The sequence below is a fragment of the Rhineura floridana genome, chromosome 1 (assembly GCF_030035675.1).
Source record: "Rhineura floridana isolate rRhiFlo1 chromosome 1, rRhiFlo1.hap2, whole genome shotgun sequence".
NCBI classification, from domain to species: Eukaryota; Metazoa; Chordata; class Lepidosauria; order Squamata; family Rhineuridae; genus Rhineura; species Rhineura floridana.
The window spans coordinates 125,015,130-125,039,220 of NC_084480.1; the positions used below are offsets into that span (position 1 = coordinate 125,015,130).

General features: G+C 44.4%; 1 protein-coding gene across 3 annotated transcripts in view; it reads left to right on the plus strand.

The window, feature by feature from the left end:
* Positions 1–24,091, plus strand: part of TEK (TEK receptor tyrosine kinase) — a 97,473-nt gene that overhangs the window by 63,385 nt on the left and 9,997 nt on the right. For all 3 annotated transcript variants that reach the window (XM_061631347.1, XM_061631356.1, XM_061631365.1), the window contains 4 exons: positions 5,129–5,425; positions 6,857–7,023; positions 8,559–8,769; positions 22,369–22,479. In XM_061631347.1, coding sequence (XP_061487331.1) covers positions 5,129–5,425; positions 6,857–7,023; positions 8,559–8,769; positions 22,369–22,479 — 786 coding nt within the window. The remainder of the gene's footprint in view (positions 1–5,128; positions 5,426–6,856; positions 7,024–8,558; positions 8,770–22,368; positions 22,480–24,091) is intronic.

Here is a 24,091-nt window from a genome sequence, read left to right on the forward strand (position 1 = left end):
TTGCTTTCCACCAGGAAAGCATATTTTAGAGCTTTTACAGAGCCCATTATAATATTTCCTTACTGGAACCAATATATTTCCCTAAATTCTACATCTGGCAATCGATGGAAGGATGTTTTAGTTATTTATAGTTGATTAACTGGCCTTTTAACAAAGTAATCAATGCAGTTCACATAACTTTGCAAATTGCCAAAACTTCAATTCAAGAGTTTTTGGGATGTATTTATTTATTTAAAGCATTTTTTTACCCTGTTCTTTAGCTTAAAAAGGGTCCCAGAGCAGATTACAAAAATCGTTAGACACTTCCTGCTCTCAGCCTTACAATTTAAGGCTGTGTACATGCTACAGTTTAGTATGCATTCAGTGTGTTCTGTCTGCTGGTTGTTTAATGTTGTACACACCGATCATGATCCAGATATATTCCCAGGGCCGACACCAGGCTTTGGGCACCAGCCTGCCCTGGGTCCGCAGCACCATACAGCCTAACACCCCCTCCCGATGCCAGTGGTGTGTGGCTTAAATAGGCCTGCCCCACCGACCTCCTTTGTCAGCGTGCATATCCCACATGCTGTGCATGCACGCCTGCCATCATCCAAGATGGTGGAACAGGCATCAACCCTTTAGGGTTGCTCTGCTGCCATCTTAGGTAATGGCAGGCATGTGCTTGCAGTGCACGAGGCATGCACACTGATACAACAGATATTTAAGCCCTTGCCATCTGTATCAGGAGTATGTGTAGGAGCTCCTGTCTGTGATCTGTAGTAGTGTTGGGTTGCTGGGTCCCTCAATCTGACACTGGCATGGATCACGGAATGGGAATTCCACCCTCCCACCCTAAGGCAAGGCCCTTCTGGGCTGCAGGGGCCCTTGGCCAGGGCCCAACCCAGCCACCCACTGGTGCCAGGCCTATATATTCCATTTCTTTTTATAATACATTTTTCCTGCAGTTTTGATAGAAAAAGAAATTCACCTTGGTGTGCACAAATAAAAGTGCATGCAAACAGTACATTTCTTATGGGGGTGGTTCCATACCACAGTGATATTACAGTGGGTGTATACCACAGCAGAGCATCCCACTTCCTTTGTTCCCCACAGACTGTCACTTAGCCTCCAATTGTTCATTCACCTACACCTACATTTTAACCTTAGATTCTGCTTTACCAGCGTAGGGATTGGGGAGAAATTGTTTTGTTTGAATTTTAATGAGATACAATCTAATTTGCACTTCTTGAACTGAAATACAACTGTCCTTCAAAATTCATACTTCTCTGAATCTTGCAATGCAGTTCTCCAACCAACCAATGTGTACAAAAATGCATAAACTATGGGAAAGTATGCATGAAAATTCATTTATTAGTGAAATTAACATTAAAATGCATTATGTTAGGGGAAATTGCAAAAATATCTATATTAAGCAAAATTGTGGCCCATGTTATAGAAGGAGGAAATTGCACTAAAACGCAGATGAATGTTCATGAGGATCCCCCCCCCAAAAAACTCCGCAAATTGCTTTGAAAATGTGGAGAACTGAATTTACAGTTGTAAAAATGAGATACTGAAACAGACGGATTTATTCATTGCTACCAGTGGGGCTGGGGCTGTGTGCACATGCTCACAATGGGCCATGGAAACTTTAATTGAAGGGAGTGAGTTGAGATTATCGGTGTGCACTACTTGCAAAGTATACACCCACCGTTGTGTACAGATAGCAGTGATATACTTCAGCTATTGGTGTAGCATGCAGGAAAGGACAACTGCAGAGTGATGTGTACAGAAGCAGTTGGGAACTTTATGGAAATATGTATATATATGCAGAGATAGCAGTCTAAGGTATGTGTGCCAGTGTGTGTATTTACCTCAGAAGCTGGCTTTTACCCTGCATTTAGATCACTAAGACTTAGTAAAATAAGGAAAGCTACTTTATTTACAGAAATACATAGTAGACAGAAAAGGCATACCTAGTTGTAACTAAGTTGGAGGCGCAATGCCCAGATGTGGGTATTGTCCTCATGGCTCAGGAGGGAGAGCAAAGTCAAAGATGTCTCCTCTCTCCTCAGACAGTTGAAGATGACAAAGGAAGGAGGGGCAGGTCAGCTCCCCTGAGCACATCAGCCCACAACAGAAGGAAGTTAGGTAGAGAACAGCTCAGGTAAAGGTAGGCAAGCCTATCCAGCTGGAGGACCCTAACTCTATCTTCCTTCTGGAATACAAACTAACGAACCCAAACAGGAGTTGTTCTTTGCCACTTCCAATAGGGAGATGGGGAAGGGCCCTGTGGATTTCAAATGCTTAGTGTGCACACAGTCAAAAACAGTGGTTTATGAGTGCGGGACCCCCTTTGTAAGCTCAAAAGATTTCATGACCCCCCCCAATTGTAATTTTAGTCTCAGTTAATTAAAAAAATGGTGTGTGGCAAAATCACATTTCCAAATATCCCTTTCCATAAAAAGCTCCCTGCAAACAGGGAGGTGTGGTGGAAAAGGAATGAACTCCATCAGATGGTGTGTGGCAAAATTACATCTCCAAATGTGCCTTTCCATTAAATGCTTCCTGCAGTCAGAAACCCAGAATCATGAGCTTCATTAGAAACTCCCTTATGTGCTACTCTTATATTTGCAGGGAGGTGTTGCTTTCTTTATTTTAATGCAAGGGTTCGATCAAACTGGTATCCCCTTCTCCACCCACACACATAGTCTGAAGATGTACAGTCTTGTCTCCCAACACCAGCAGGTTACAGTGTTGGACGAAGATCCAGGTTCAAATCACCAACCAGTCATGAAGCCCACTGGGTGACCTTGGACCAAACACAGTCTCTCAGCCTGACCTATCTCACAGAGTTGGGGAAAGGATAAAATGGAAAGGGGAGAGGGAACCATGTGCACCACCTTGAGCAACCTGGAGGAAGGTGGGATATAAATGCATTAATAATAAATTAAATACATTTTTGCTGTAGTGCCAGGACCTCAGCCACATCCAACCTGCTGAGCTTTTTTTTTAAAAAAAATAATCAAGTAGCAGCAATGTGGTAGTGATGGGAATGCTACATTGTGCACTGCAAACAGGGTGGGTGGATTAAGGAGAGGGTTAGTGCTTTTAAGCCTTGGGATGATCATCAGAACTGATGACTTGGTTAGCATGCATTTGGGGAATGAGAACACAGCAGAAGACACATCAGGGCACACACACTCACAAACACACCTGCCCCTTCTGCAAGCATCTGCAGGCAGGCATGCATTTGGGCACGTGAAAGGGGGAAGCCCTCAACTACCACAGCATCTTGGAGACAGAAATTGGGGGGGTAGAATGTAGGTGGAAGAAAGGGGGGATGCTGGCACACACACTTAGCCTCAGAGATGAGGAGTGAGCAAGTCCTGGGCTTCCTCACTGCTCCTTGGCTCTGTCTGGGCTGAAGGAGAGATCTGGGAAGCCTCGCACATAAGAATAATTTTAAAAGGAGGTGGCAGCAAAGCAGGAGCCAAGAAAGGCAGGCAGGCTGGCTGCCAGGAAGGAAGGGGGAAAGCAGCTTTTTCTTGCAGCCTTGCTTCTTTTTGCTTCACGAAAAGCCCTCTCCTCTCATTCTGACAAGGGCATCAGCAGCAGTGGCAGTGCGAGGAGACGGGAGTCAGCGATAGTAATCCCCTCTTCTTCCTGGTAGCTCCACCCTCAGCCTCCCAACTGACATCGGCTATGTGTTTTATAGGCAGATGCCTGCCCTCAGCGCACCTGAAAGGCACTCTGCCACTTCAGCAAAAGTCGTCCTCTCTTGTTTGGAGCAGAGGGAGAAGAGTCATCTGCAGCTGCAGTGGGGAGCAGACAGTGTCCAAGGAGTGAAGACTTTTTTAATATAAAAAATTAATAAATAATTCATTTATTTACTGTTCATGGCCCCCCTGGATTATTTCATGGCCCGCTTGGGGGTCACAGCCCCCAGATTGGGAACCACTGGTCTAAAAGACAAGAAAAAAGGAATGAGATGACATATTGGTAAAACCTCAATGCTGGCATCCTTTTGACACTGAGTCCCTCCTTTAAAAGAAATCATTATCAATAAAAACTAAGTCACATTGATTAAACTGATGAAAAATTGCAGTTCCTGGTCTTCAGCAACATGGCTATTGAATCTTTTGCAGAAAGGACAAGAAATTTAGGATCTTTTTTAAGTAACAGATTAATGATTCATTAGATTAATAATAGAAAATATTCAAAGCAACCAAACAAACTGCTCATTCAGTTATTTACTATTGAGCAATCTCCAAACAAATTAAACAATATGGAATCACTTATCTCAGAATATAAGCCCCACTCATATAAGTCATTATGGACAGAATCAAAAGCACCAAACCTAAGGGCTTGTATCCAACAAATGATGAGCAGACCTTTGCTTGCAGAACAGGAATTTCCTGCCCCCTCTTTCCCACTGCAGCCCTCCATGTCATCAAAAAACCCAGTCCAGAAGGATGAGAGATCTTTGGGAATGGTGTAGAACGGGAGTGGGGAACCTCGGGCCTGGGGGCTGAATGTGGCAGCCCAGACCTCTCTATTCCCCCAGGCGACACCCCTCACTGGTCCTTCTTTGCCCCTCAAGGATCTTTGCCTGGCTGGAACTATCATAACACCTCTTTGGTTGCCTAGACAGAGAGGGGTGCATGAGTGTGTAGTAACTAGCCTGCTGCTCTGCCAACATTCTCCTCTGGTCCTGCCCATCACTGATAAGTAGCTCTTGGAAGGATGCACAGAAGGGAATGCAGCCCTTGGTTTGAAAAAGGTTTCCTATCCCTGGTGTAGAGTGTGGCTGAGGGGGCTGCAGATGGATCAGAGAGTTGACAGAAATTGCAGGACCTTGTGCAAGCTGACACCCATGGTATTGTGACACTTGGGCAACAATCTTATGCACACTTCCTGAGAAGTAAATCCCAGTTGACTCAATGGAGCTTATTTCTTAAAAGACATGTATAAGATTGCACTGCTGATTATTAATTTGTTGTTGCCAAGTTAAAACTGACAAAGCCATCCTCTGTGGATCAAATTCCGATTTATTGTGACTGATCAAAATCAAATTGTTTGACTTTTCATAGAGGGGCCATAGAGAAATGCAAAATAGATCATATTCTGTTTGTTTGTTTACTAGAACTTCCTCCTGCACCTGATAACTTCACGATTATAAACATTACCGACTCTTCTGCTATCATCTCTTGGTCAACTGCTGTAGGACATTCCATCTCCTCCATCATCCTCAGCTATAAAACTCATGGCAAGACGGAGCACAACCATATTGATGTCACCATAAAAAACACCACCATTACCCAGTACCATCTCAAGGGTCTTGAGCCAAACACTGAATATCTGGTTCAGATAAGAGCCCAGAACAATATGGGATCAAGCAATATCATTTCAAATACATTGAAAACCCTCCCAGAAACCAAAGGTTAGTATTAGCAGATATCAGAACTTCTTATGTACAGAGCAAGTCCATGCTTTATGTTTCTTCAAAAGTAAGCCCCACGGAGTTCACTGGAGCTTACTCTTAGGTAAGTATGTATAGGATTGCAGTATGATGGGTGCCGGGCAAATTGTACTGTGGCTATTTTTCAAAAAAAGAGAATCACTACTGAGCTTACCAAAAATTCTACACCCTAATCAACTGTTGCATACATTTTCATAATTTTATGCTAACTGAAATGTTTGGGTTTGGCTAGATCTCAGAATGTTTTCTCGGGATAAGGAAAGTATAAGAGGAAAGAATTGTGTAAGGAACAGAAGAGGAATCATCAGGATGAGCTAGAATCTTCAACCCTCTACAGGCATTGCCTTTAACATGTCTGGCTTTTAGCATCCAGGAAGGGGTGCTGATCATAATTGGAACTGGGAGGGGGAGAAGAATTTAACCCTTTCCCCCATGTGGTCCCAATGGAAATCTCTCTCTAATGTATTATTTGCTGCAGGTGGGAAGCAGCTTCTCTCCCACAGCAAATTGCAGTGGGGCAGGAGAGAGCACTTTCATGGGGATCTCAATTCAAAAGGAAAAATTTTAAACCCTCTCCTTTCCTGCGGTCCTGATTCTGATGCCTACACATCCACCTTGTGATGGCTGCTTAGGAAAACAAATAGCGGAAACATACTGTTGTGGATATGATGTTTTTGCTGATGCTTTTCTCCTGTTGTTTTACCATTAAATTTGTTTTTAATTTTGTTGTAGTTTATGAGTTGGATCCTAATTTCCTTTGAATGGAACTCCACTCATGAGATACTCCCACTGACAGAGGGAGGGAGGTTCCCCTGCAGCACTTTTATAAAACTTTACTGCCCATTATTTGCTGTAGGAATGAAGGAGAGTAAAACTGATATTAAAAATCAGTGTGGCCTGTACGGTCAAATGGCTCTTAAGAAGATTTATTTGTTTATTACATTTATATCCTATTCTTCCAAAAGAGCCCAGCATGGCAATCCTGAGTACTGATGTGTTTTAGAGCAGGCAATTGGAAATAGAACATTTTCAGCACTAAATACAAGTAAAGAACACAATCTAAATACAAGTTAAAGCACTAAAAGTAAAGTACATTGTCAATGTGATGGCATTGTTAGGACCCAGTTCTGGAATTCTGGACTATAAACTGCAATCCAAAGAACTTAAAGTAATGTAATGTAATGTACTTAAGTAAGTACTTAATGTAAGTAAGTCCTTTAAGTCACACTGAATTCACAGGGGCATCTAGTTTTCTTAGATTACACCAATTTGCCCCTGCTTTTGTTTTTATGCTTGTAAAAAGGTAATGCTAATATTTGTTCATGAATTGCTTGAACAATTTTGTAATAAATTCAGCTTTTTAAAATTTTATTTTATTTAAAATTCATCTAGTTCCCACAGTTCCGTTCGAGGCAAAGGGAGGGAGAATGTTGCTGATTGCTATCCTTGGCTCAGCAGGGATGACTTGCCTGACAATACTACTGGCCTTTTTTATTATGCTGCAGTTGAAGCGTGCAAATTTCCAGCGACGAATGGCCCAAGCCTTCCAAAATGTGGTGGTAAGTCTTTTGGTTTTCCTAGACGACATATGTCAATGAGGTATTGAGCAAAGAGTTCCCATTCAAACTTTATTTTAATTATTTATTTAACAAAATTTATATACTGTTTGATTGTAACAGAACCTCTAAGCATTTTACAAAATACAGTTTGACTGGCATGTCCTGTTTCCAACTGAATGTCTTCGTATTAATGTAGCTAAATGGCTTGCCTTATATGGTGCTTGAGTCACCCTCCCTGCCTCAAATGTTGGTTTTCAAATGGACCCAAAAGAAAGGCAGTATGCCACTCTAATTTTTCCTGGGCTCTATGGTCACAACACCATTTGGCTCATATTATCAATTGCTGTTCCCTGATTCTTAGCTTCACATCCTCCTCTCTTCCTTTGCCTGTCCCAGTGTACTTTTACCACTAACACAAGGAGTCCTGTAGCAATATGGATGGTTTCTTAGGACACTGAGGGTGAGGCAGGGAAACAAACTTGTGGGTCTGATACAGTTGAGAATGTGAAGAAAGAGGCTAATTTGACATGTCTGCTAGGGAAGGTAACCCAGCTATTGTGGGGGAAGCTGCAGTGACCATTTTTCTATGTATTCATGTTCTCCAACTTTGGCATAGGAAGAAGGAGACCATCTCTTAGGTATTCTAGGCCCAAGCCATGAAAGAATGCTATGAATTGGCATCTTCAGTGGCATCCAGAAGAGAAAAGGAGGGCAATGTAAATGCTGGAACCTTATCGTAATTTGCTCCCTATTAAGAGGCCGGCTATGCTGCAGACCAGCAGATTATTATATTCTAAATATAGTGATCAAAGGTGACTACTGGAAATCCATATATAGTGCACTATAGTCATATGGGTTCATGATTACAAAAGCGTAATGGTAGTCAAACATGTTAATGGTCACTTTCTCCAGAAATGGTAAGAAGTCACCCACAAGACCTGTGAGAGCCATCATTACTTGCATCCTATTTGGTTGGTTTGTCAACAGCCACTTCAAAATTGCTAATTATTTGGTGGACCATGTAATCATTCTTCTGCCAGTTGAAGCATGCTGCATGATTTTTAATTACTAGATGCTGTGTGATTTTTAATAGTATTTTTATTACTTCTTTTATTTTTTGTATTGGATGTTATTGTATTATAATATGTGTTCCATAGAATTCAAATTGTAATACAGTAAAATATAAGATATAAAAGAAGTAATAGAAATACAATTACAAATCAGTGTGAATATTTAATATGGATGTGCCGCAGACCACCTGAATGAAGCTTGTGGACCACTGGTGGTCAATGGACCACAGTTTGGGAATCCCTGATCTATATAGTATGTTTATGGATGCTTTTAAGCCAAGGGAAATCTATTCTGCTGGACACTGATACAAAATCCTGATTTCTATCTCATTTTGAAAAACTGTTATCATCACAGACAACACATCTCAGAAGAAGGCTACATAAATATGCTTTTAATCTATTCCATTCCAAGTTATGATCGTCTTTATCAACTACTAAATAATGTTTCCTTAACTTTTCCCCCAGAGAGATGAGCCAGCTGTACAGTTCAATTCAGGAACTCTTACCCTGAGCCGGAAAGCTAAGAATAGTCCAGAATCCACCATCTACCCAGTTCTGGAGTGGAATGACATCAAGTTTCAGGATGTTATTGGAGAAGGCAACTTCGGCCAAGTTCTTAAAGCACGCATTAAGAAGGATGGGTTGCGAATGGATGCAGCCATTAAAAGGATGAAAGGTGTGTGCTCCAAGGAGCCTCTAAGCCAGCAAATATTTCTGTGGGAGATGCTTACAGGTTGTTGATACTTGGCCTCAAAAATGATCCTATGTTTTTATATGTTGGAATAAGGGACTTAACCACATTATGTGCAAAAGCATGTAAGAGCCCAGCTGTTGTTCTTACTTTTTAAAAAGAAAAGCAGGTAGGGGGGCAGCTGAGTAAAGCAGGAGGGGGAGGGTCTGCTTATCCATTTCTCTGCCTTCTATTCCTCTGCTTGGGACTGTAACCCAGTGATTCTTCCCTTTGCAAGGTTCAAAAAGTGACCAAATGTACAGTTTGAACCACATTGGGGAGGCAGGGGGAGGACAATTTCGAGCAGAGAAATAATGGGTGGGGAAAAGGTTAAATATTCTCTTCTCACCACCATTTGTCCACTCACAATTCTCCTCTGGTTGTGTCCTCCTCCTCCTTCCTCTGGTGATGGAGTTCCATTTCATGTGTGTGTGTAACATTATTTCTAGACTCTGAGGGTGCTTCCAGACTTTTGCCATTTTCAAGTGAGAGTCAGTCACATACAGGCAAATTCCAGTTGCACAATTAGAGTTTATAGGAATGTCCTGTCCAACAAACCTGCTTCCCCAAAAGATCAGAGTTTTTGCAATAAGGAAAGTGACTGGAAAACACACCAGAAAGTGTGGGATAACACTTGCTTTCATGTAACGTCATCTAACCTCCCTGCAAACAAATCAGAGTGAATACTCATCAAATAGCCAATGTCATCTAATCTTCCTGCAGACAATTCAGAATGAATGCTCAGTAAACAGGTCATTTGAAAGCACCCTGAGGCAAATGGAGAACATTGGTTTACAAGGCTTTGGGTCAAGTTATAAAACAGCCTGCACCTTTTGCAGTACCTTCAATACAACAAACATGGAGAGGTTACTGTGAAGCTATCAAAATCATTTTCTAACCCAGTACTTGCTTTTTTAGACCCATGGAAGTATTATTGCCTGCAATCACTCTCCCTCCTCCACCCCACCCCAACTGGTAATTCCTCTGTGCTTATTAAACAGCAGTTGCTATTAATCATCAGCAAAACATCAATAGGAATTGCAAGACTAATTTTGTGGTGTCTGGTTAGTGGAATAACCCCAGCTCAGTAGCAGAGCACATATGTTCTATGCAAAATGCCGCAGGCCATCTTCAAATAGGGTTGGGAAAGACTCCTTTTGAAAACCCTAGAGAGCTGCTGCTAGCTAATGGCCCAGACATCCAACTTGATATAAGGCAGCTTCTTATGTTTCCACATCTGAAAACTGCAAGCTAATGGGAGCTGTTTTCCTAGGAATAAGTGTATGAAGGAACCAAAGGAAACCAATTATGTCGTTTCTTCCCACCCGAAAGTTATTCAGCTTGATTATTCATATGGAAAAGTACAATAAGATTAACCCGTCTCCAATGAAATGATCATCTCGTGCACATGTTCCCAGAGCAACATGGGAGTACTGTTTCCATCACTGCACAGAAGACTTACAAAAAACCAGAAGCCTGTATATTATTCGTATTAATGGGTCACTGGCAATGTAGTAACATGTACCATGGAGGTAATCCCATGGGGTACAATTTTAAGCATAGTTACTAGAGTAAGGCCCCCTAAACATGCTACTTCTGAGTATTTTATTTTTGTTAGCCCTATTACAGAAGTTATCTGGGTGGGTGACAAAATAAAAACAAGAAAATAAGCATGCATAGGAATGCATTGCATGTTTGCTCAGAGTTGATTTTAATGAAGAGTCTTGTAGCATCTAAAAGTCTGAGGTTGCTTCTGGATGAGCATTCATCCTGATTTGTTTGCATAAACGTTTGTGGCAAAGTTAGATGACATTGGTTGTTTATTGAGCATTCATTCTGATTTGTTTGCAGGGAAAGAATATGTTATGTCAAGCAATTGTTATCCCACACTTTCCAGTGTACTTTTCTTTTTGCAAAAAGTCCATAGGAGTATGTGGAGAAATGCTATATATATATATGTTTGTTTGTGTTTAAAGAAATGTTATGACCTCTGTGACTGCCATGAAGCCTTGCTTTGGTATGTTGTTGCAAGCCTGCTTGGCAGTGGTTGCTTGGTGACTAGGGTTGCTAGGTGTCCGATTTTTGGCCAGATACTCCAGCTTTTCGGGGTCCTCTCTGGGTCTCCAGGTGAGTCACCTTTATCTCCGGACTCTCAGCTTTAATTAAAAAAAACATTTCTAGGTGGTCTGGTTCACGAGATATACACCAAAACGTCAGCAGCAGCCCCCCCACAATGGTTAAATCTGTTTAACAGATTTGTTAAATCAGCTCGTAGCTCTAACCCCACCCTTTCAGGATTGTAGCCAATAAGTGAAATCAGGGTTGTGATTTGTTGACCTTCAGGCAGTGCCTAGACCCCATTACAATGCCAGAAAATGGGTTTTTCTTGTTTATCTGGAAATGTCATAAATTGAGTAAGTATATAGCTTTCAGGTTTTTTTCTCTTGTGTGCAGGAGTCAAACCCTGGGCTATTGAAGAGGACAGTGTTGTGAAAACCTTTCCAATATGAAGCTTTAATCCAATACTCACTTTTCTGGGGGTAAAGTTGCATACCGGTTGCATGCCGGTATGCTGGGATCATTTTCAGCCTCTCTCTTCTGAGGATGTGGACAAGGTGCTCTCGGCTGTAAGGCCTACCACCTGTCTAACTGACCCTTGCCCATCGTGGCTCATCATGAGATGCAGAGAGAAGTTGGGTGAGGGGATCAAGGCGGTGGTAAACGCATCCTTGAAAGAGGGTGTGATGCCATCAGCCCTCAAGGAGGCAATTGTAAAGCCCATCTTAAAGAAGCCCTCCTTGGATCCCCAAGTTTTTAATAACTTTCGCCCAATTTCGAATTTACCATTCTTGGGCAAGGTCATTGAGGGAGTGGTGGCTAATCAGTTGTCGACACACTTGGATGAAACGGATTACTTAGATCCATACCAATCGGGCTTCAGGACTGGTCACGGAACTGAAACAGCCTTGGTCGCTCTGGTAGATGATATGAGGAGGGCATTAGATAGGGGAGAATTTACCTTCCTTGTCCTCCTCGATCTCTCAGCGGCTTTTGATACTGTCGACCACAGTATCCTTTTATATCGCCTAGAGGGATTGGGAATAGGAGGCACTGTATTACGGTGGTTCCGCTCCTTTCTCTCTGATAGGTACCAACAGGTGGCATTGGGGGAGGAGGTTTCAGACCCTTGGCCTCTCAATTGTGGTGTGCCACAGGGTTCTATCCTCTCTCCCATGCTATTTAACATCTATATGAAGCCGCTGGGGGCAATCATCAGGAGATTTGGGCTGCAGTGTCACCAATATGCGGATGACACTCAGCTCTATCTCTCATTTAAATCTTCACCAGAGTTGGCTGTGGAGACCGTGTCCAAGTGCCTGGAGTCCGTGAGTGGATGGATGGGAAGGAACAGGCTGAAACTGAACCCCGACAAGACCGAGGTACTGCTCGTGGGGGACAAGAGAAGGTTGGGAACCGTTGACCTGAAGTTCAATGGGGTGAGTTTACCCCTAAAGGACCAGGTCCGCAGCCTCGGGGTTGTACTTGATTCCAAGCTGTCCATGGAGGCTCAGATTTCGGCAGTGAGCCGGGCAGCTTGGTACCAACTACACCTTATACGTAGGCTGCAACCCTACCTTCCTGTTCATCAGCTCCCACTGGTAGTACATGCCCTGGTCACCTCTCGATTAGATTACTGTAATGCGCTCTACGTGGGGTTACCCATGAAAACGGTCCGGAAACTACAACTTATTCAAAATGCGGCGGCTCGATTACTCACAAACAGTCGTCGCCGGGACCACATCACGCCAGTGTTGTTCGATCTACACTGGCTTCCAGTTGTTTTCCGGGCCCAATTCAAGGTGTTGGTTTTAACCTTTAAATCCCTACACGGTCTCGGCCCAGTTTATCTAAAGGAGCGCCTACAATGCCACCAATCATGCCGCCTGACAAGATCGGCCACACAAGGCCTTCTCTCAGTCCCGCCAACCAAAGCAGCTAGGTTGGCGGGCACTAGAGAGAAGGCCTTTTGAGTGGCGGCCCCCACCCTCTGGAACTCCCTCCCACAAGATCTTCGGCACATCTCTTCCCTGAATATGTTCCGCAAGGCCTTAAAGACCTGGCTTTTTCAGCAGGCTTTCGGGACTTTTGGGGAGGCTTAATATTCTTCTGTTTTAAATGCCTCCTATTATGTATTGTTTGCTCTTATAATTTATATATTTCACTGTATTTTTATATTGTATTCTGCCATATTTATTGTATGTACGTCGCCTAGAGTGGCCACTGGCCAGATAGGCGACACATAAATTAAATTTATTTATTATTTATTTATTTAAAGCTGCAATGCTAAACCCACATACCCGGAGTAAATCCCATTGAATTCAATAGGACTTACTATTGAGTAGATATGGTTAGGACTGTGCTGTAAATTAATGGGACTTTTGAGTAAACATAGCAAAGAATTGTGTTTGTGTTGTAAATCTTTCTCTCCCCCTCCAATTCTAGTTTTAAAACAATTAGGCAGGCGTTACTTAGGTATCATGGTTTTTATTATGTAGGAAACTAATACTGTGGGTTTTTTTAAATGCCCTGCAATGACCAACTGGCTTGACAATAAACTATTATATGGGGTGTATGTATTTTTACATCTGCAGTGTGTGTGTATATATGCCATGGAGTCTTTCCAACAACCCTGTGAGGTAGGGTTGGCGATTGGAAACCAAGGCAGCTCATAATAAGAAATAAATCCCTTTTCAATCCAGTAACCATAAAACAAGTATAAATAGTTGCAAAACAGCTTAAAGTGGTATGATTCTGAATTTTGGGTTGGGTGAATGAAGTTTATTTATTTATTTATATCCTGTTGCTCCTCCCAGTAGGAGCCCAGGGCAGCAAACAAAAGCACTAAAAACACTTTAAAACATCATAAAAACATACTTTAAAATATATTAAAACAAAACATCTTTAAAACATTTTTAAAAGCTTTAAAAACATCTTTTAGAAAAAAGAAAAGGTTTAGAAACATATTAAAAAGCAATTCTAACACAGACGTAGACTGGGATAAGGTCTCAACTTAAAAGGCTTGTTGAAAGAACAAGTTCCATATCACTTGAGGTTGCAGTTCTCTGCACACTTCCCTGTTGGAGTAAGCCTCATCGAATACATTGGGACTTGCTTCTGAGTAAACAAACATTGGATTGCACTGTAAATATCTTTACAGGTTGTGTATCAAATAAACATATTTGATAGTCATGGTTATATAAGTATTTCTTCATACTATGTCCCAATAAGTATTTGATTTCATACTCTGGCTGTTGATTATTTCCTCTACATTTTAAGTCTGCCCTTCTTCCTTAGGGTGGTCATGGTTCCCCTCTGTTGTTTTCATCCTGAGGGGCAGATAGGCTGAGAGATGGTGAGTAGCACACGGCCACGAAGTACACTTTATAGCACATTTCCATTTTGAAAAATTAATTAAAATGATTTACATACAGGCAAAGTTTATTAAGTAGATCCACACAATACATTTAAAGCACATCCAACTCACATTTAAAGTGCATGACTTCCCCTAAAGAATCCTGGGAAGTGTGGTTTCCCCCTCACAGTTATAGTTGTCACCACCCTTTACAAACTACAGTTCCTATGATTCTATGGTGGGATTTATGTCCTTCAAATGGGTGTTGAATGTGCTGTAAAAGAATGGTGTGGATCTGCCCTAGTTATGATGTGCATTCATTAGTGAATTGAAAATAACAATGTTAAAATATGCTTTTTTAAACAGGGAAAGGACTGTAGCTCATTGGTAGAGCATATGCTTTGCATGCAAAGGTCCAAAATTCAATTTTTGGAAAAGACTATTGCCTGGAATCCTGGAGGGCCAGTGCTAGTCTATGACTAGGCCCATGTCAGGCCCAGGATGAGACTCAGGAATCAGACCAGAGGTTGTAAGTAATTCGTGTTTTATTAGAGTAATGTTCAAGCAAAAACTGCGTATTCTCATGAAGCAATACAGGGATACAGGTCCTGCGGCCTTGGGAGAAAGTTGACAGAGCAAGGGGCTGCTTCCCGCCTGTTCTTTAAGAAGGGGCCAAACGGGCGCAACCTTTCGCTCCTCCTTAACTGCCCCTCAGGTACTGCCCGCCTTCCCCCCCTTCTCTCCTGTCTTTTCAGCTGTCTACGTGTGCGCGGTGAGGGGGGAAGCATCGGCCCCTCCTCTTCTGAAGTTTCCAATTCCAGTATGGGGGATAGGGGAGGGGCTGATGGTAAACTGCCTCACCGCTTTTCTGCTGTGGGCAGCCCTCCCTCTTTTCCCTCTTGCTCTGAGCTTCGAAGAAGGGGAGCCGTGAGAATGTCTAGGGAGGATTCTGAAACTTCAAAGCTCTCGGGCTCCCCGTTGCTAGGCAACTCTATCACTGGCATTTCCTCTGTTTCGTCTTCACTCCAAAGGGGGGAAGTTCCTCCCCCTCCCCTCTGCCATCCATAGGAATCCTCTTCTTCCAACTCCCCGGGACCCCAGCTCTGCCTCCGGACACCATCCCCCCTCCCAAGCTGTGCCTCCCTCCCCCTGTCTGGCTTGGGGCGGTGGGGAAAACGTTAATGGAAAGTTTTTACCAAATCTGGAGCATGCACATCAGCTGCATCTTCCCATGATCTGTCAGCCACTCCATAGCCTTTCCAGTGAATTAAGTACTGCAGCTTGTGGCGTCTGATCCTGGAACCTAAGATTTCCCCAACTTCAAACTCAAGCTGCTCATTTACCAGGAGTGGAGCTCCGGGAGGCTCCTCTGGCCGCAACTCACTGGGAGGGGCGGCTTTCATTAAGAGGGATCGATGAAACACAGGAAGTATTTTAAACGTGTCGGGTAGCTTCAGTCGGTACGCCACGGGATTAATTTGAGTTTCTATTTCGAAAGGACCCACCCTCTTGTCTTGTAATTTTCTACATTTGCCCGGCATCTGGAGGAAGCGGGTGGACAGCCATACCTGGTCTCCCAGTTGAAGGGGGGGGCCCTCCTTCCTGTGCAGGTCAGCAACTCGCTTGTACTCCGTTTTGGTTTCGTTTAACTGCTGTTTCAGTGTCTGTTGCGCCGCTTGCAATTCTTTAAGGAAGTCCTCAGCTGCCGGTACCAGCATTCCTTCTGAGCTGCTTGGAAAGACTTTAGGATGGAATCCATAATTAGCGAAGAATGGGGTTTGTTGAGTGCTGGAGTGCAGAGAATTGTTGTAGGCGAACTCTGCAAAATGCAAATATGATACCCAGTCAGTCTGTTGATGGGACACATAACTTCGTAAATATCTTTCCAAAACGGCGTTCAAGCGTTCCGTCTGCCCATCTGTCTGGGGCTGATGGGCGGAGGAGAGTTTTAGTTCCGTCTGCAACTGTTTCCACATTGCTCTCCAAAATTTGGCTGTGAACTGAGTTCCTCGGTCTGAGACTACGCTGTTTGGCAATCCATGCAGCCGGTAGACTTCTTTTATGAATAACTTGGCCATTTCTTTAGCCTCTAAGGCCCCTGCACAAGGAAGAAAATGCGCCATTTTGGTAAGTAGATCTACCACTACTAAGATGGCTGTCATTCCTTGGGACTTGGGTAGATCAGTTATAAAATCCATGGAGAGGTCCTTCCAGGGTTCGTGTGGGACAGGTAACGGTTGTAACAGTCCTGCTGGTTTTCCTGTTTGTGTTTTTGTCCGCAGACAGACAGAGCAGGACTTTACATAGCTCTCAATATCCCGACGCATTTTAGGCCACCAGAAGTCCTTGGCCACTTTCTGAATGGTCTTGTAAATCCCAAAGTGTCCCGCTGTGATGGAATCATGGCACTGGCGTAGGATTCTGAGTCTTAATTCCCCTTCTGGCATATATCTGGCTGTTTTGAACCATAACAGTCCATTTCTCCAGTGAACGGTTACGTCTGAGTCTTGACCTTGTCCCGTCTCCTGCCGATATTTTAGCATGTCTGCATCTTCTTGTTGTGCCTTTTTCAGTTCCTCTTCCCATGAAGGCTGGCATGATCCCAACGTCAATTTCTCTGGCGGGATCACGTACTGAGGCTGGTCCTCGGATTCACTTTCTTTGTATTGTGGCTGTCTGGATAAGGCATCCACTCTCTGGTTTTTGGCTTGGGCATGGTAAGTAATCTTGAAGTTAAACCTAGTGAAGAACTGGGACCATTTTATCTGTCTCTGGTTCAGCTTTCTGGCTGTATGGAGGCTTTCAAGATTCTTGTGGTCGGAGCGCACTTCAATCTGATGAGAGGCCCCCTCTAGGTATTGTCTCCAGTTTTCAAAAGAATCCTTGATGGCCAGCAGTTCCTTTTCCCATACCGTGTAGTTCTTCTCTGCAGGCTTTAACTTCCGAGAGAAGTACGCACAGGGGTGCAGCTCCTTCCCTTCTTGGTCTAATTGCAGAAGGACCCCCCCGATGGCAAAATCCAAAGCGTCTGCTTCCACGACGAAAGGGCGGTTCGGATCAGCAAAGCGCAGAATGGGCTCGGTAGCAAACCTTCTCTTCAGCTCCTCAAAGGCCTCGGTGGCGTTCTCTGTCCATTGAAACTTCTTCTTCCCCCTTAAACAGTCAGTCAGAGGAGCTGTTAATTTGGAAAACCCTGGAATGAACTTTCTGTAATAATTGGCAAACCCTAAAAACCGTTGTACATCCTTTTTGGTGACAGGTTGGCCCCAGTCCAATATACAGCTTACTTTCCCTGGGTCCATCTCCACGCCTTCCGCTGAGATTCGATACCCAAGGAAGTCTAGAGACTTGAGGTCAAATCCACATTTCTCTAACTTAGCATACAGGTGATTTTCTCTCAGTCTCTTCAACACCGTTTTCACATGCTGGTCGTGGTCTTCCTGGTTCTTTGAGAACACCAGGATATCATCTAAGTAACAGATTACATACGTGTCCAACAAGTCTCTAAACACATCGTTCATGAACTTTTGAAACACTCCTGGACTCCCACAAAGCCCGAACGGCATGACCAGGTATTCATACTGTCCGTAAGCGGTCAAGAATCCTGTTTTCCATTCATCTCCCTCCTTCATTCTGATCAGATTGTACGCTCCTCTCAAATCCAGCTTTGTGAAGATTTTTGCGGAGCACAGTCGATCCAGCAACTCTGAGATCAGGGGCAGTGGGTAGCTGTTAGGGATGGTGATCTGGTTCAATGCGCGATAGTCGTTACAAGGTCTGAGTTCCCCCCTTCTTTTTCACAAACAATAGTGGCGCTCCAGCAGGGGACTGTGAGGGGCGTATGAATCCTCGCCTCAGGTTTTTATCCAGGAATTCCTTCAGGGCCTCCCTCTCAATCTCTGTGAGAGAGTAGATTCTCCCCGATGGGATGCTGGCTCCTAGCACGAGATCAATCGCACAGTCGTAAGGGCGGTGGGGGGGGGTAAAGTCTCTGCCTCTTTTTCATCAAACACATCTTTGAATTCTTCATACTTCGGCGGCAGGGTCACTTGCTCGATCTCTTGCACTGCCCCCGCTAAGGTGTTCTTGATTCCTTCAGGTTGACAGTTCTCCTGGCAATACTGTGAGGTGAACCACACCACCGCCTCCTTCCAACTTATTTTGGGTTCATGCTTTGCTAGCCAGGGCATTCCCAGAATCACCTCAAAGTTCGAGAGATCTGACACGTATAGCGAAATGAACTCTTCATGCCCAGGGATTTGAAGTTTCACTTCCTCTGTGGCTTGTGTCACCCCTCCTGACTTCAGGGGTCTCCCATTGATGGTCTCTACAGCTAGGGGAGTGTCCAGTTTCCACCGGGAAATTCCATGACGCTTGACTAGCTTTGCATCAATAAAATTTGTGGAGGCTCCACTGTCAATTAAGGCAGTGGAATTGAACACCACTCCTCTGGAAGTTGTAATCCGAATAGGCAAGACCAGCACCCCTTTTGAGGGAGGTTGGATCGTTGGGTGGCCTTTATACAACGCTGCCCCCAGTCCACTGGCCTGCACATGGACTGGGTGTTCTAGTTTCCCGATGGCTCGGCTTTCCCCCCTTTCAGTCCACAGTCTCTGGCCACATGGCCCGGCTTTGAACAATAAAAGCATAAACGTCCCCGGCGTCGTCTTTCCTTTTCTTCTTCCGACAGTCTTGGTCTAGCCTCTCCCTGTCCCTCAGTTGCATTACCTGTCTTCCCTGCAGTGGGAAGGGTCTTGCTGCGGGATGCCGAGGCTGAGTATCTCGGGACCTCCTGCTTCCTTTCCAGGCGCCTTCCTTCCATCCGGTGATCTATCTGTAGACATAGCCGGATGAGCCCTGGTAGGTCAGCGGGGGGGGGGAGGTCCTGGCCAGTTCATCCAGGATTTCAGCATTTAATCCACTCCGGTACATAAACATCAGGGCGGCGTCATTGTAACCCGTTTCCTGGGACAGAATTTAAAAAGCATTAGTGTACTCGGAAACTGTCCCTTTAGCTTGCTTCAGAGCGCCTAGCTGCCGCGCTACTGTTTCAGCTCTTTGCGGGTCTTGAAACATCTCGGTCATCTCTTGTATAAATCCTCTGTACCTTCTTAAGACAGTATCCTTTCTCACGAGATACGGAGTCACCCATTTTGCAGCTTCTCCCTCCAGGAGGCTAATCACGAAAGCTACTTTAGCCCCATCGTCTGGGAATTCCGTGTGCCTGACATCCAGATATAACTCACATTGAGCCACGAAGGTTGCCAACTGATCACTTTGTCCCGCGTATTTTGGGGGCAGTCCAATGGGAACCTTTACTGCGGCAGCTGGAGGGGCTGTTCGCATCTGGTCTATCGTGGCCTTCAAGGTTTGATTATCCGTCTTCAGTGCCTTGACTGCTGCTAGCAGGGCTTGAACATCCGTCTGCAAATCAGCTACCTTAGTCCTCAAGAGTTTCACTTCTTCCGTCTCAGAAGTGGGGTTCGTCCCCCCCCCGCTGCTCCCTTTGACATCTTGTCCCAGTCAAGTGAAGAGAGCGTTGAGGGTGATTTAGGTGGCTCTGTCAAGCTGTCAGGCCCAGGATGAGACTCAGGAACCAGACCAGAGGTTGTAAGTAATTCGTGTTTTATTAGAGTAATGTCCAAGCAAAAACTGCGTCTTCTCATGAAGCAATACAGGGATACAGGTCCTGCGGCCTTGGGAGAAAGTTGACAGAGCAAGGGGCTGCTTCCCGCCTGTTCTTTAAGAAGGGGCCAAACGGGCGTGCAACCTTTCGCTCCTCCTTAACTGCCCCTCAGGTACTGCCCGCCTTCCCCCCTTCTCTCCTGTCTTTTCAGCTGTCTACATGTGCGCGGTGAGGGGGGAAGCATCGGCCCCTCCTCTTCTAAAGTTTCCGATTCCAGTATGGGGGATAGGGGAGGAGCTGATGGTAAACTGCCTCGCCGCTTTTCTGCTGTGGGCAGCCCTCCCTCTTTTCCCTCTTGCTCTGAGCTTCGAAGAAGGGGAGGTGTGAGAATGTCTAGGGAGGATTCTGAAACTTCAAAGCTCTCAGGCTCCCCGTTGCTAGGCGACTCTATCACTGGCATTTCCTCTGTTTCGTCTTCACTCCAAAGGGGGGAAGTTCCTCCCCCTCCCCTCTGCCATCCATAGGAATCCTCTTCTTCCAACTCCCCGGGACCCCAGCTCTGCCTCCAGACACATCAGTACTGAGCTATGCGGTACCAAATGGCCTGAGTCACTATAAGACAGATTCCTTTGTTCCTAAAAGTTGAAAGAAACCCAAGGGCCACAGCGACTCCAAAATTTATTTATGTATTTTGTTTACAACATTTATATACCACTTTATTGTAAAAAATCTCAAAGTGGTTTACAGAAAAAATTAAAACAATAAAATTATTGACAAAAACAGTTAAAGACAGGTATTTAAAAACATTCAAAATAATAAAACCAACAATGAGTTAAAAACATTTAATAACACAATAGCTTCCACATGCCTGGAGAGACTTGCCTCAAGAAAACTGATTTTAGTAGGTGCTGAAAAGAGGCGTCTGCCTAATGTCAATAGGCAAGGAGTTCCAAAGCGTAGGTGCTGCCACATTACAGGACTGATTTCTTACAAGAGCAGAACAAGTACTATGTGGCACCCATAACATGGAAAGCACAGCTTGAACTTGGCCTGGTAGCAAAACAGCAACCAATGCAGATTTCAGAGCAAAGGTATTATGTGCTGATAGGATCTCACTCATGTCAGCAATCATGCCGCAGCATTCTGCATTAACTGCAACCCCCAGGTCATGTTGTGCTGCATGGTGATTTCTGTGACCTTGGCTGACTGGTTGCCAGGTTTTTTTTAGTTTTGGTTTTCAATTATGAATCCTGACTGGTTGTGGGATGCTGAGTTGTCTGCCTTACTCATAGGAATCTTGTTGTGGTTGATATGGTATTGCATTTAGGAAAGCATCACTGTCTTTTGTTTTACTTTTCTATTTGCATTTCACTTATCTTTAACCTCACTCCCTTACATCCATAGAAGCAAGAATAGTGGTTCCATGCACTCAGCTCAACCCCCTTAAACCCATTGATGATGCACCTTGTTGGTTGCATGATGGTTTGTTCATTGCCCAATAGTAGTAAAAGAGAATTCACATATTTGGAAGTGTGGCTGCAATTGTTGTTGTTCCCAAGTTGCTGCCTTGTGAAGGTAGACCAAACCTTGTGTTTTCTCTCTGTCAATTATTACTCACTAGAATTGAGTTGGCAGTCAAAGTGAGTTTATAGCAGCCCACAGGATAGACAGAAAGGGTAGAGAATCTTCTTACTTTTACTCATTTCTTTGTTCTCACTTGTCTTTCTGAAGTGAAGGGTCAAATCTGTAAAGAAGTTTGGAGCAGCCATGTTAAAAGATAGGGGCAGGGCATTGCAGGCAGGGGGTTGCCAACCCTGCTTGGATATTGATGTCTTTTCAGAGGAGCCCTAGTCAAGTTTTACCAACAGCACAATCCAAACTATATTTACTCAGAAGTAAGTCCTGTTGAGTTCTGTGGGCCTTAGTACCTTAGTAAGTGTGTTTAGAATTGCAGCCTTCAGGGGCATCCATCTTTACTCTCAAGTGCTCCCATCTAACATCTGCACAACACTAGGATCCTTTCTTCCTACAATAGCCTTCTGGTGACTGGCCTGGCCTGAGGGCACTTAAACCCTTCTTGCTGAAAGCAAGTAGGCTAGATTAAATGTTCCCTACCCAGTCTCCATCTTTTAGCTAAGTTTTCTGTCTTAATTTCCAATCAGAGAAATATTGTTGTTTTAATTGTATGCTCCAAGCAACTGTGATTGATGCTTAATGTATCATGCTTAATGACATCACTAGCCTCCCCATGACATCACTCAAGCCCACCTAGGGTTGCCAGGCTCAGGACCTGAGACTGATCCTGTATCTTTAGGAGAAGAGAAAGTCAGCCAAGTGCAGGTGTTCTTGCAACATTGTAATGGGAAAAACCACAAGGTGGAATTCTCCCTTCCCCCTGCACAACTTTTAAAGATACAGAAGACCTCTTGGTTGCCAGGCCTGGCCTCCAAGTAACTAACTGCAGTAGAGATCAATGTATAAAACTTCTTGTTTTTTTAATTTGCAGAATATGCATCCAAGGATGATCATAGAGATTTTGCTGGAGAACTGGAAGTACTTTGTAAACTTGGGCACCATCCAAACATCATAAACCTTTTGGGAGCATGTGAACACAGAGGTACAGGGCCGGTTCTAAAGGGCGGCCAGGTGGGGCACTGGCCCAAGGGCCCCTGGAGCTACAGGGGGCCCACTGTTCTCCTTCCGTGATTCACGGAAGCATCTGCAGACTGCCATCCTCCGCTATCCCCCCGCTTTACCTACCTTTCTGTTGTTTTTTGCAGCGTGCAGATTTGCCATCAATTAAGATGGCAGCTGAGGTTTCCTTAAGGGGCTGCTACACGCGCACGTTGCTGCCATCAACAAAGATGGCGGCAGAGGCTTCAGCCCCTTAGGGAAACCTCGGCCGCCATCTTGATTGATGGCAAACCTGTGTGTGCTGCAAAAAACAATGGAAAGGTAGGTGAAGCATGGGGATGGGGGGGAAGGCGGGTGGCATGAAAGCTCCTGTCTTGCGGTCCACGGATGCTTAAGTTTCATGGATCATGGAGGGGGAGAGGAGGGGACCCAGGGCAGGCTGGTACCCAAGGGCCCCGGCATGCCTGGGGCCAGCCCTGCAGAGGTATGATGCTTTTTTGTGGATGTTTGTTCCAAAGTTCCGTGGATATGTTTGTTTTAAAATATATTTGAGGAGTGAGGACAATAAGATCAGTTGGGATTTGTGCACAAACATACTGCTCAAAAATGTTTAGATAAAACTACACTTTTTTCTGTTTGATGATGTGCTCAAGTCACCACACATATATAGGCACCTCTCCCAAAGATTTGCATATGAAAGCACAGGTTATTGAGGGGAGGACCCAGAAACTGTCATTCACCAAAGCAGAAAAGGCCTTGTCTCAAACAATTGTGTTTCTGAAAGTGGTGAGATGCATAGCAGGGCCTCTGCTGTAGAATGCAGCTGAGTGGACAGGATCATATGGAAGGAGGCAGTCCTTCAACTATCTTGGTCTCAAGTCATTAAAGGTTTTGTAGGTAAGAACCGACCCTTTGAATTGCACCCAAAAATGAACTGGAAGTGTTGTCCATTTATGCCCTGTTTGAAAGCTTCAGCCTTTGCAAAATGAGTTGGCTCACCTCCTCAGTGCAGGCCACCGTAGGCACATTTTGCCAGGGACATCTGCACTGGCTCCCTGTTCTTTTCCAGGCACAAATCAAGATGCTGGCTAAAAGTTTTGAAATCCTAAACAGCTTAGGGCAAACATTTTAGAGGTAGGATATGGAACCTGTAGCCTTCTAGAAGTTGCTGAACTCCAATTCCCATCAGCCCTAGCCAGCATGGCCAATTTTCAGGGAGGGTAGATGGTGTAGTCCTGTGATCTTCAGAGGCCTAGCTAGCCACACCTTCTTTCAGGATATCCCATTTCTGTCCCTTGCCCTGCCCCCATGCACACCACACTTACTCAGTGTTCTATGCCCACTGAGTCTCAGGGCTTATCACATGGGAGCATGACTTCGTGCTACAGACTCTGTTTTTACCTCCATTTTCTGTTTGCACCGTCTACAGTAAGGGATCAATGCCAGCTGCAAACACAGTGTTTTCTAATCACACTTGAGGGGAAGCATCAATCATGCAGTTTCCTAAAGACCACGCCCTCTAATTTAACATTTCCACTCCCTCTGTTTACCTGGCAATCGAGCATGCTCAGTTTGTTCTACCAGTAAGTTTCATT